Here is a 12680-nt window from a genome sequence, read left to right as displayed (position 1 = left end):
GGAAGTCGCAGTATACTGCCGAAGTTGGTGGCTGGGATCTCCCAGCCTTCGCGCGGGGCCGTTGGGAGCGCTCTGACGGGACAACGTCTTGCCTAGCGGTGCCTGGTATGCCTACATGTGAAATTACTAGTAGTACTTGTCTAATCGTCGACAGATACTTTATTTTGTCGATTTATTTCCCACGTACCAACTCTACTCTGTATAGTCTGTATAGTGTTCGGCCGGAGTATAGATTGGGCCGGTGGAGTCGCGATCCAAAGACAGAATGGCCGGGCAACTTAATCCGCATGCAAGGACGCGCTCGCACTAGCACTTGCGACCCTTTGCGGTCAAGTCGGGAAAGGATGTGAGGTCTCGTACTTAACACGAGCTATACATAGATGCTGCTCGTACCTGGCCGTGTCGGGCGGTGATCAGCACTGCCATCTTACTGCTGCCTACTATTTTACTGGCAGAGTTCGGACCGTGCAGTACTCAGCGTTGGGGTACGTAAGCCAAGGCAAATCCGCGACCGTGGTCTCTTCCTATTCACGACCATTCCAACTTAGTCGACCTCTTTGTTTCCCCAAAGCCCGTCGAGCGATCGTGGACTCGGTGCTGGATCATCAGGGTCCCGTGTGTCTTGAGTTCGTCGGCCGCCCGACGATCCTCCTATTTCTCTCCTCCTGCTCGCCACTTCCTTCCGCACCTCCCCTCAACCTCCTTGGGCCACCTTTCCGTTTCGTGTAAAGGCCCTGGCTCCGTTCATGGCAGCGGTGCATCTGATATCCTCCTCGTCATCGTGAGAGCGAGTGTTTAAACCTCGCCTCAGCAACCTTCATCATGCGTGTCGCTGGCGGCATCGCCGTGGCGCTGAGCCTAGTCGGCGCGGCTTCCGCAAATGCCCACCCGCGCGCCATCGAATCCCGTGAATTCTTCGCCCTCCATATCGACGATTCTACCTCCCCGTCCTATATTGAACGTGCCCTCGGTGCCCGACATGAAGGCCAGATCGGAGAACTGGAGGGCCACCACACCTTCTCACTGCCCCGGGAGCAGAGTGACGACTTCAATGCCTTATTGGATGACCTCCGAGCTAAGCGCAAGCTGCGGCGACGGTCAGGCAACCCTATTGAAGCTCGAAGTGCAGACCCCCTCGATGGGATTCTGTGGTCAGAGAAGCTCGCGCGTCCCAGACAACGGTTACACAAGCGCATTCCGCCCCCAATCCCTGACGTCGCATCCCGATTCATAACCGAGAATGAAATGAAGACTCTCGAAACCCAGAGCCACATTATGTCGACCCTGGGCATCACCGACCCGATCTTCAAAGACCAGTGGCACCTTTTCAATGCCCTCCAGCCAGGTCATGATCTCAATGTCACGGGCGTCTGGCTGGACGGTGTCACGGGCAAAGGCGTCATTACAGCGGTGGTTGACGATGGTTTGGACATGTACAGCGAAGATTTGAAACCCAACTACTTTGCCGAGGGCTCGTGGGACTACAATAACAATTCCCCCGAACCCAAGCCCGTACTCGACGACGATAGACACGGTACTCGCTGCTCGGGAGAAATCGCCGCCTCCAAGAACGATGTGTGCGGCGTGGGCGTTGCGTATGACAGCAAGATCTCCGGCATTCGAATTCTGTCTGCGGCTATCTCTGATGAGGATGAAGCCGCCTCTATCAACTATAAATTTCAAGAGAACGACATCTACTCTTGCTCATGGGGACCTATGGATGATGGCCAGACCATGGATGCACCTGGCATGCTGATTAAGCGTGCAATGGTGAACGGCGTGCAGAAGGGTCGTGGTGGAAAGGGCTCGGTCTTTGTGTTTGCAGCCGGTAACGGTGCGACATACGATGATAACTGCAATTTCGACGGCTACACAAACAGCATCTACAGCGTGACAGTCGGCGCGATTGATCGATACGGAGATCACCCACCATACTCAGAGTCATGTTCTGCTCAGCTGGTGGTCGCATATAGTAGTGGAGGCCGCAGCGCAATCCACACCACAGATGTCGGTACAAACGAATGCTTCGCAGGACACGGTGGTACCTCTGCGGCCGGACCCCTTGCTGCCGGTTCAATCGCTCTGGCTCTCAGTGTGCGGCCCGATCTCACATGGCGCGATGTGCAATACCTGATGGTGGAGACCGCTGTTACCGTTCATGAGGATGACGGAAGCTGGCAGACACTTCCATCGGGCCGCAAATTCAGCCATGATTGGGGCTTTGGAAAGGTCGATACCTATGCGTTGGTCCAAAAGGCTCGAGACTGGGAGCTCGTGAAGCCGCAAGCATGGTACCACTCGCCTTGGCTGCGCGTTCACAATAACATTCCCCAAGGATCCCAGGGTCTGCTCAGTCGCTACATTGTTACTGGGGATCAGATGAAGGGTGCCAATTTTGCGCGCCTGGAGCATGTTACGGTGACGATGAATGTCAACCATACTCGTCGCGGTGACCTCAGCGTAGAATTGCGCAGTCCTGGCGGAGTGATCAGTCATTTGAGTGTTCCTCGCCGAAATGACGAAGAAAATGTTGGCTACGAAGACTGGACATTCATGACTGTTGCACACTGGTAAGTAGACTTAGCTTCTCTCATTTTTTTTTGCGTTTTTCCCTTTGGATCTGATGATTAACTCGACCATCAGGGGCGAGTCGCCTGTGGGTGAATGGTCAGTCATTGTCAAAGACACCGTTGTCAATGAGCATTCTGGCCAGTTTGTGGATTGGAGACTCAACCTTTGGGGCGAGGCCATTGATGGGACCGATCAGCCGCTCCACCCATTGCCTAACGATCACGACGATGACCATCCTTACGAGGAAGCTCATGTGGCAACAACCACAGTGCAGCCCGTACCGACCAAGACCAGCACTCCCACTCATCCAGACGATCAACACGACCGACCTGTCAACCAAAAGCCTCCCCAAGCGAGCGAGACGTTCCCAGCGGAGGAGTTGGACACGAGCAAACCTGCAGATGCCACCTCTCCCACTGCCTCTCCCACCTCTACGTCTTCCGCTATCTCCAACTATCTACCCTCATTTGGTGCCTCGAAGCGAACCCAAATTTGGATCTACGCATCTTTGGCGATGATCATTGTATTCTTCATCGGTCTCGGCGTCTACTTCCAGCTTCAGCGACAGAAACGTCGCCGCACCAACGCCCAGGATGACTATGAGTTCGAGATGATTGAAGACGAGGATGAAACGCATCCCATGACTGGAGGGGCCGGTCGGACTCAGCGCCGTGGCGGTGAGCTATATAACGCATTCGCAGGAGAGAGCGATGAAGAAGTCTTTAGTGAAGACGATGATGAGCCTTACCGGGATCGGTTAGCCAACATCTCCGAAAAGGATGACGAAGGCGAGGACGACTCCCCCGGCAGCCATCTCTTGTCCGAAAAGTGATAATTTGCTCTTGTATGATTCATTTCCTTGCATTGGGGTTGGATTATGGCATGTGTGGCATATCGGAACCATATCGAACTTCTGGGACATGACCGCATTTGTTGTTTGGATGGGCTTAGATGGGATCGGCTACCTGGCGTCCCATATACATACTGGTAGTATCAATCGCGTTTCGCGGAAGGAATGCGACCATGGGATTCTGTGCATATTGAAGAGGAGCCATAGAATCATGAAATAACAAAAATTCCAATCGACAGGAAGTTTTTTTGGATTCTGGATTTGTAAATGCTCGTTTTCCGCACGCCAGCACTCAAGTAAAAGTGTAGTACCCCAACTGGGCCCCTCCGATGACGATGGTGCCGCCCTCGGGACTCCGCCTTGCGATCATCAGCTTCCCACAGCTCCCCAGCTCCTCCCGTCTCCGCCCCCACCCCATTTTGGATTTGGCTGTCGCTCTCTGGACTACTTCTCACAACCATCGTGCTTCTATTCCTGCAGTCAACAAATCCAACAACAACACCGCCGGGTGACCACGGTTGACCGCCCCTTCCCCGCACGATGGAGCACCACGACGACTTCGACAGCGTCTCCTGGAAGCACGATCCAGAAAGCGATGCCTCTCGACCGACGACCTCCGGCACAGATGCGGAAGAGCCATCGTCATTTGACCATGATGCCAATGGCAAGCGAAGGATGAGCTCTGCTCACGAAGAACCCCAGGCCGGCTCGCTGGCCGACGCCGTGGACCTGGCTGGTATCGGAGACGGTGTGCTGGAGTGTCGTGTCGACACACCGCTGAAAGAAAACGATGGCACGAAAGACACATATATCTCATATCTCGTGACAACACATGTAAGTACCTTATTGTGACCCACCATTTCTTTCGAGATTTCAAGGAAATCGCATCGTGATAGGTGCCACTGCTGCCTGCCCGCTCCAGTATCCCCCAGGATTGTTGTCGACAGCCCACTTCTAACATCCAAACTTCTTAGACCGATTTTAAGTCATTCCAGAGGCCTGATTTCAGTGTACGGCGACGATTTACCGATTTCTATTTCCTGTACAAGACGCTCTACCGCGAATACCCAGCATGCGCGGTCCCGCCACTGCCGGACAAACACAAGATGGAGTACGTCCGAGGAGACCGGTTCGGCCCGGAGTTCACAACACGACGCGCCTGGTCGCTGCACCGTTTCCTCAAGCGCCTGACACTGCACCCCGTGCTCCGCCGAGCCCCCCTTCTCATCATCTTCCTGGAATCGCCTGACTGGAATGCCCATGTACGACTGCATAGCACGCGCACTACTACAAACACCAATACTGATGCTGCGGGCACTGGGATATTCGATAACTTCACCGACAGCTTCGTCAACGCCTTTACCAAGGTACACAAGCCAGACCGACGTTTCATTGAGGTCAAGGAGAAGGCCGATAAGTTGGATGAAGACCTTTCACATGTCGAAAAGACCGTGGCGCGGGTCGCGCGGCGAGAATCCGATTTGGAGACCGACTACACAGAGTTAGCGACGCAGTTCCGCAAGCTCGTTCCTCTTGAGCCAGCAGTAGAAATGCCATTGCAGGTATTCGCGGCATCCGTCGAAGAGACCGCGCGTGGAGTGCGGGGATTGAAGGATCACACCGATCAGAATTATCTGGGGTCGCTGCGCGACATGGAAGCCTACATCTTGTCTGTCAAAGCCCTTCTCAAAACACGAGAGCAGAAGCAGCTTGACTTCGAAGCTCTGGTGGACTATCGCAATAAAGCAGTGGCCGAGCGTGACACCCTCGCCGCTAATCCAGCAGCTTACTACGCATCCAATCCTCTCACCTCATCTCCGGCCTCTTTCATTCGCTCCAAAATGGAGGATATGCGCGGCGTCGACCACGAGCAATCCCGTCGCGAGCGGGTACGCAAGCTTGAGCTCCGGATTGATGAACTCACCCGTGAGGTTGAATCGGCAAAGACTACGTCGGAAATGTTCGATGAAGAAGTAGTGCGCGAGGTCGCTGATTTTGAGCGCATCAAGGCTGTGGAGTTCCGTGATTCCCTTGGAAGTTTTGCCGATTCGCATATCGAATTCTACCAGGGTGTTCTTTCAACATGGGAGCGCTTTATTGCAGAGATGGAGGGCGATGCCGACTTTGATCTGGATGCCGATCCAGTATTGGGAGCCCACTAGAGGAGGCCATGATTTTCGATCGCTTCAGCTGTAGCTTATTCCGATTTATTCGACTAGCTTGTCATTCCATTCCATAACCGCAATATGGCACTGTTGCTTTCTGCCGACACTATACTAGATTCGAAATCGTATGATTCGACAGCTGATGAGATTTTGGTAGTATGAGTTTATCTCAGTAGAGGCACTTTGGCACGAATACCTTGGGCAGTTTGCGCATTAGAAAATGTACCAAGATGCCTACAGTAAAGTAAATCGTGGAGAAGGAAAGCGAGCTATTATCAGACATGATGATCCCGACAACACTTCGCACCAAGACCTAATTGACTTGATGCTCTATGGTCCATTGCGATGATCATTGTTTGTACTGTTTGCACCGCGGACGTCCCCTCCCTCTTCCACGATCCTCAATCATCCGATTTCCCTCGTTCCAATCCTCAAGCACAATGCGCCCGATTTCGAGAGCCGCCCTGCGGCCGTATGTCTGCCCGTCATGCAGACATGGCGTTGGCGCTGGCCGGCGACGATTTGGCACCACAGGAAGCCAAGCTCCGGAAATCTACGATGTGGTTTGCGTCGGGGGTGGTCCGGCAGGCCTGGGACTTTTGGCAGCACTTCGTATGTCGTGATGCTGTTATTATTTGATTTCAAGATCTAAAGCTAATTTGTGCATTTCTGCAGGTGCTTCTCCCGTTACATCAAAGCTGAAGGTCGCCCTCGTTGAAAGCCAGGATCTCCGCAAAGCCCGCAGCTGGAATCTCGATTCGAGCCAGTTTTCCAACCGCGTTAGCAGCTTGACACCATCTTCCGTAGAATTCTTGCGCAATATTGGTGCGTGGGAGCATCTTGACACCGAGCGGGTGCAGGATTATCAAGACATGCAGGTGTGGGATGGCGAGACGGGATCGCGAATATCGTTTGACTGGTCTATGGAGACCTCTCCATTTGAAGAGATGCGCACAGTCGCCACAATGACAGAGAACGCCAATCTCGTGCGCGGCCTGCTCTCTCGCATTGAGGCCTCCGGTGACGAGAACCTGACTCTGTTCTCCAACACCACCGTTGCCTCTATCGAGAACGGATCCGACCTCCAGACCGAGGGACCCGATCTCTCCGCCTGGCCCGTCCTTTCCGTTGCGCCTACCGGCGCCGGAATGCAGTCGCAGTCGCCATCTCGCATTGCTGCCAGGCTTCTTATTGGTGCGGACGGGATCAACAGCCCTGTTCGCTCGTTCGCCGATATCAGCACACAGGGATGGGACTATAACCGGCACGGCGTTGTCGCAACCCTTGCCCTCGGTGAATCAGACAAACCTACATTCCCTGCCAATGCGCGCACAGCCTACCAGCGCTTCTTGCCCTCACTCGGCGGACCAATTGCTCTACTTCCCCTCCCGAACAACCATGCCACCCTCGTCTGGTCCACGACACCGGAAAACGCAGCCTACCTAAAATCCCTCCCAACCCCCGCCTTCCTGGCCATGGTCAACGCCGCTTTCCGCCTCTCCATGACCGATCTCAAATACATGATCAGCATGGAGCGTTCCTCCGACCAATTCTCCCACGAGGACGAACTTATCTGGCGCCTCCAGCACACCCCGCAAGAATTGCAGCCACCTTCCGCCATCGGCGTGCAAGAAGGAACCGTCGCTTCTTTCCCGCTTCGCTTCCGTCACGCCTCGCAGTATATTTCGCCGCGCGTCGCTCTGGTCGGAGACGCGGCACACGTTATCCACCCGCTCGCCGGACAAGGTCTGAACCTTGGCCTTGCAGATGTGGCTGCACTCTCGCGGACTATAGAGTACGCCGTGGCTCACGGCATGGATATTGGCGATCTGCTCACTCTCGAGCGCTACTCTTCCGAGCGGTATCTCCCTAATGCTAAGATTGGTGGTGCTTGTGATCTGCTGCATAAGATGTACACCATTCCCGGGCAAGGACCTATTACCTGGGCCCGGAGTCTGGGCTTGGATGTGATTGATCGGTTACCTTTTGTCAAGTCGTTCTTGATGAAGAATGCTGAGGGGTATTAGGCCTTTGTCTTGTATGGCTACACTGTATATGTAATTTCAATTTTGTTCAATATCAGCCAATATTTACTTGAAATCCTTTCATACAATGAATCCGTAGACGTACATTGTAGACTAGAGCACCATTCAAAGGTTTCGATCCACAGTGGATGTGATGTGATGTTAGCGCCATACTCTAACGATGCAGCTACCATAATGCAGTGAAGAGGGTTCAATGTGATGTACTGTCCGGAATGCAAGAGGGGGAATATATGAGGTGATCTATATTTTAGAGGGGGTAATGCTAGCCATGATCAGATGAGATATAATGGAATGAGAAAGGAAATGAAACGCCTGCTTCCGCACTTTTTTTTTGCTGGTTTAAACCTGCATACCCTGAAGTTGCTGTGCCAGGCTGACTTCGGAACCGGACTGCTTCTTCTCGAGACGGGCCTTGAGCTCTGGAATCAGAGACACAAGCTCGATATCGACGCCATCCTTCTCAGGGTGGCCATCGGGAAGCTTGAGACCAAGCTCCTTAATACGGACCTTACCCTCGGCCAACTCGCTCTCGCCGAGAATCAGGCCGAAGGGAATGCCGCCTTCCTCGGCAGCCTTGAATTGTTGCTGGAGCTTAGGCTTCAGCTTGTAGTTGAACTCGGCCTGATGAGACATTAGTGGGTTGCCTTTTGATGCAGAGATCAGAAGTTACGAAGTATTTACCTTAATGCCGGCGTCCCACAGCTTCTGGCACATCTCCATACGCTCCTTGAGCATACCGTTGAAGCCCTTACCACCGATGGCCATGACGTAGACGTCAACTTCACTCCGGCGGAGACCCTGAGCAGCCTGGTCACGCTCAAGACGGGCCTTGGTGATCGAGAAGATACGGTCGACACCGAATGAGACACCAACGCAAGGAATCTGAGCCTTGGGCAGGAACATACCCACGAGGTTGTCGTAACGACCACCGGCAGCGACACTGCCGACTCCAAGAGTAGGGTCGTTGGATCGGTCATCGTCCTCCGAAGTCTTCTTGTCCTTCTTGGAGGACTTCTGCACCTTCTGAGCCTCCGGGGCGTCAGACTGCACGGCGGGGGCAGAGCCCTCGGTGACGACCTCGTAAATAACACCAGTATAGTAATCCAGGCCACGGGCCAGAGACATATCGAAAGAGATCTTATCCAGCACACCAAATGCCTCCAAGTAGTCGATCATAAGACCCATATCGGTCAGACCGGCCTTGGCAGACTCGTTGGCGTTGAGGGTCTCGTCCTTCATGAGACGGTCGAGCAGCTCACGACCACCCTTGTGCATGACATATGTCTCAATGCGGTCCGCGACAGCACCGTCGAGACCCTTTTCATCAACCATCTCCTTGCGCACATCCGCCCATGGCATCTTATCCAGCTTGTCAACAGCACTGGAGATGGGCCGGATCTTGTCCTCCGGCACACCGCAAACAGCGAAGACACCGTCAAGGATCTTGCGGTGGTTGATCTTGATTGTATAACGGCCATTCCAACCTAGCTCCTCAAACACCTCGCTCACAATGCGCAGCACCTCCGCATCCGGGACCATAGGGTCAAAGGCACCGGCGATATCGAAGTCGCACTGATAGAACTCGCGCATGCGACCCTTGCTAACGGCAGGCTGGTCACGGCGGTAGACCTTGGCAATGTGGTAACGCTTGATGTTGCGGACGTCGGAGTTCATGGCGAGCCAGCGGGCGAAGGGGACGGTCAAATCGTAGCGCAAGGAGCAGATCTCGCCGCCCTGGTCCTGCAGGTCGTAGATGAGCTTGGAGTCCTCGCCATACTTGCCAGCCAGGATCTCGCGCAGCTCAAAGACGGGGGTATCGAGGGCAGTACCGCCGTGGCGCTTGAAGACGTCGGCGATGGTGGAAAAGATGCGGTCTCGGAGGAGGGCGTCGGAACCGGCCCAATCCTTGGTCCCCTTGGGGGTTTTGAGATTGAACGAGGTCTTATCCTTGCCCATTGTGTCGATCAGATCGGAGCGAGGGATTGACGAAAAGTATCGAGTGCGGCGGGGGTAGTTTTGATGGTGGGGGATGGTGGGGGCACGGAGACAAATTTGATTCGAGGTCGCACGCAGGCCTTGGGCAGGGACTGGGCAATGAGTCAGACGACAGGAAGCTGCACCGAGGTTATTCGCAATTGCTCGCCGTGTAGAGCGTAGAGTTCCAGCAAGGGACGGCATAAAAGGCACGCGATTCTGGGCAAGCAGCCAAGTGGTTGCCCGAAATGTTCTTTCGGGCCTTCTTTCCGCTTTCTAAAAGTCGTTCCGATAATTTATCCGGGCATAGAAGCACAGTCCAGACAGCGGCCGGCCTAGACATTAGCAGTGGAATATGAACTGCAATTTGCTTGTGAAGTAAATATGTGTAAATTTTAAGATAATTCAAGCATTACACGGTAGCACATAGGAGGGTAGTCAGGAATGCATTGTGCTATTAGGGCTGTACGAAGTGGCACACGTGAAGCCACCATTGACGATGCCTGCAGGGTGCTGATTATGTGAAGTTAATTCGACACTGGAATCTGAGAAGTTATCGTCTATAATTATGATTTAAACACTCCTGTGATGTATTCTTCAAATTTGCACTACCTAGGATCAAAAGGAATAGTCTGAAGCAGCGGGGACACTTCTATCGCGGGTATCTCGGTGTTGATAGAAGGTGAAAATAAGGTTGGTATCATTGAGCTGCCAGGAGCGCTTGGAAGGTGAAGTTCTGACCTACTACGAAGAGGAAAACAGTGTATACTGCCCTTTATGGCCGGCAACGCTGATGTTCTGACACTATTCGCCCGGCAATAAGTTAAACCGCAAGGGTAGAAGTCTAGACTTTACTCGTAGACATAGATCACGAGGACGGAGCCTTCTCAGGCAAGGGGAGACTTTCTTAGGTGAAAAGCTTAAGCCTTTTGTGGCTGTCAATGTCTGCGTCTAGACCAGGAAGGGTCTGATCTGTCTCCCAGCATCCTTCGTTACTATATTGTAGTACGCTCCTACAACCAAGCTGTAGACCCGCTCCTGATCAGCACTCGGTAGATCTCTCATCATATCCATGCTGCGTAATTACATCGGATAGTGGTGATGTGATACGCCCAGGAAATTCCTGTGAAACCTTAGGCGTCGGGGGTGGGGATGACATGCAGTGTACAAGAAGCTTGAGCATACTGAAGTCAAACTCAGCCACTGCAGCCGATCATTCCTGTTCTCTTCTTCAACTGATAGACCCGGGGCAGAGAATTCCACCTGTGATATCCAGGGACCATAGCTACAGACAAACCAGAAGACGAGAACTAGCGATGCCCCCATGAAAGCATTGACCGCAGGGTAATCTGGGATACGAATAGGTGGGGTGGCGAGTCATGTAGGGGCGGTCCATTTGGGAAGCATACCGCAGAATAATAGCTCATAGCCATAGCCGGACCCCCGGAAGCCCAAAAATGCCTCGGGATATTCAGGAAAGTGAGCGAGCAATGCGCCGAGTGTAAGAAAAGGGCGCGCGCGAGGCATGGAAACCTGATTCGACCGACAGATATGCTGACCGAAGCGGTTTCATGCAACGGTCCCAGTTTCTTGAATCGGGAGCGCCAAGCAACCACCGCCAATTCCGGGGCTTCCATCAAAGATAGCGCCTGTATTAGAAGTATACTCCATAAAATTTGTAGTCACCTTCCCATCGCGCTCCGCTCCAATGCGATTCGGTGGAGCACCCGCCGAGAGGATGGGCCATTGGGAGTCACAGCGGTTGGATTCCTGGAGTGCCGTCCCCACTATGATGTACTGTGTCCGTCCCTGCAACGGAGACGCTTGATAGAATGATATCTGCATCAGTGCAGCCTTGGCCGCCGCCTTGTCTGTGGCAGGAAAGCCCTGGGACCTCCAATGAACACGGGCGCCGCCCGATTCTGGCCCCCCAGCGCTGGGAAAGGGGGGGCGGCTGCTCACATTATTATGTTGGGGGTGGCATCTGGAGAGATTCTATCCCTGCGCATGGTTCCATGGAGTGGCGGATCTTAGGTACCTAATCTTCTCTCGACAAGCGCTGTTTAGTGCTCTGCGGGCTCTGCTGCACGCACTGGGCATGCATGACCAGGCTCCACGGGGGGTTTAGTGCGCGCCCGCCTGCGTCAATGTCAATAATAGGCTCCCTTGCGGGACCGCGTTATCGTACCATTGCCCGGGAGGTTGGCTTTTCGGAAAGTCGCCGCAGGAGCAGGAATACGCGGGGCAGGCCGCGCGGACCTCAGGCGGCCGCACCTGTGGGTTGATCACGGCGGATTCCTTGCATTTTGACCATGCTCAGATCTCTAATACCCCAGAAAGGGATGCATCATGCACCGGGATCGCGCTGGGCAGTGCGTGGGTGCCGGGCCATCCAGGACTCTCACCCCGGCAAGAGGGAAACGCGACTCCGCCGCCACCGAGGCATTCCCCACGCTGGAGACGATCATTGGGCGTTGTGGAACGCCATGCGAGGGGCGGACACATGGCCCGTGAGCGTCGTCTCGCGCGGGCCAATCGCCGGGCAACGGTCGCGGGTTTGTAGAGTTCATCGCACCCACCGTCGGCGCTGAGAAGCTGGCGGTGCCGGGTGAAATGAGGAGCACGTTCCATGGTCGTCGTGGGGGCTCCGCTGGGGGACATGGCCAGGACCAATGGTCGCAGCCGAGACTTCGTGAGGCCCTCAGAACCACTGTCGTCCCTCCGATACAGCCGGTCCGCACACTTTAGTTCCATCGTGGGAGGTTGCGCGCGTCGAGGAAAATCGGCGATTGGACCAGTACCTGCCTTAGGACTCCACGTGGCTCGTCGCAAAGTGCGGAGGGCCCTTCTTCTGGATGATTCGGTGCAGGCTGCGCGAAATCCCGAGCGGAGGGTGTTGGGAGTTCCAGGGCTGTGCCCAGGCATCGAATCTGAGTAAGGTGGAGGGTGAAGTAAGATAAGTCGGGGCGACTCCCGAAGAGCGCAAGACAACCTTCCATTCATCATTCCGCCCTGCGCCACATCACTGCTGCTCGCCCACACGTCCAGCGGCGGTTCCTGGCAGGTTTTAGCGTG

At 54.3% G+C, this 12680-nt stretch overlaps 5 protein-coding genes across 5 annotated transcripts; 3 read left to right on the top strand and 2 right to left on the bottom strand.

Annotated features, from left to right (window-relative positions):
• Positions 1–822: 822 nt before the first annotated feature.
• Positions 823–3403, top strand: kexB (kexin kexB; the record flags this gene model as incomplete). Its single annotated transcript, XM_056624278.1, has 2 exons — positions 823–2570; positions 2644–3403. 2 exons carry the CDS (start codon positions 823–825, stop codon positions 3401–3403), a joined length of 2508 nt encoding a protein of 835 aa, XP_056469266.1.
• Positions 3404–3961: 558 nt separating this feature from the next.
• Positions 3962–5583, top strand: N7532_011786 (sorting nexin-4; the record flags this gene model as incomplete). The annotated part of the gene is made up of 2 exons (XM_056624277.1): positions 3962–4255; positions 4396–5583. The coding sequence occupies 2 exons, from the start codon at positions 3962–3964 to the stop codon at positions 5581–5583; spliced, it is 1482 nt and encodes a 493-aa protein (XP_056469265.1).
• Positions 5584–6026: 443 nt separating this feature from the next.
• N7532_011785 (putative ubiquinone biosynthesis monooxgenase (Coq6)) lies at positions 6027–7613 on the top strand (the record flags this gene model as incomplete). The annotated part of the gene is made up of 2 exons (XM_056624276.1): positions 6027–6198; positions 6262–7613. 2 exons carry the CDS (start codon positions 6027–6029, stop codon positions 7611–7613), a joined length of 1524 nt encoding a protein of 507 aa, XP_056469264.1.
• Positions 7614–7970: 357 nt separating this feature from the next.
• N7532_011784 (histidine--tRNA ligase) lies at positions 7971–9587 on the bottom strand (the record flags this gene model as incomplete). Its single annotated transcript, XM_056624275.1, has 2 exons — positions 7971–8252; positions 8313–9587. The coding sequence occupies 2 exons, from the start codon at positions 9585–9587 to the stop codon at positions 7971–7973; spliced, it is 1557 nt and encodes a 518-aa protein (XP_056469263.1).
• A 1587-nt stretch (positions 9588–11174) lies between these two features.
• N7532_011783 (uncharacterized protein) lies at positions 11175–12530 on the bottom strand (the record flags this gene model as incomplete). Its single annotated transcript, XM_056624274.1, has 3 exons — positions 11175–11559; positions 11794–11879; positions 11937–12530. The coding sequence occupies 3 exons, from the start codon at positions 12528–12530 to the stop codon at positions 11175–11177; spliced, it is 1065 nt and encodes a 354-aa protein (XP_056469262.1).
• Between the last annotated feature and the right edge of the window lie 150 nt (positions 12531–12680).

This window comes from Penicillium argentinense (assembly GCF_028826775.1).
Source record: "Penicillium argentinense strain IBT 30761 chromosome Unknown utg000011l_segment0_segment0, whole genome shotgun sequence".
NCBI lineage: Eukaryota > Fungi > Ascomycota > Eurotiomycetes > Eurotiales > Aspergillaceae > Penicillium > Penicillium argentinense.
The sequence above is the reverse complement of the archived record's forward strand: the minus strand, read 5'-3'. Positions and strand labels throughout refer to the sequence as shown.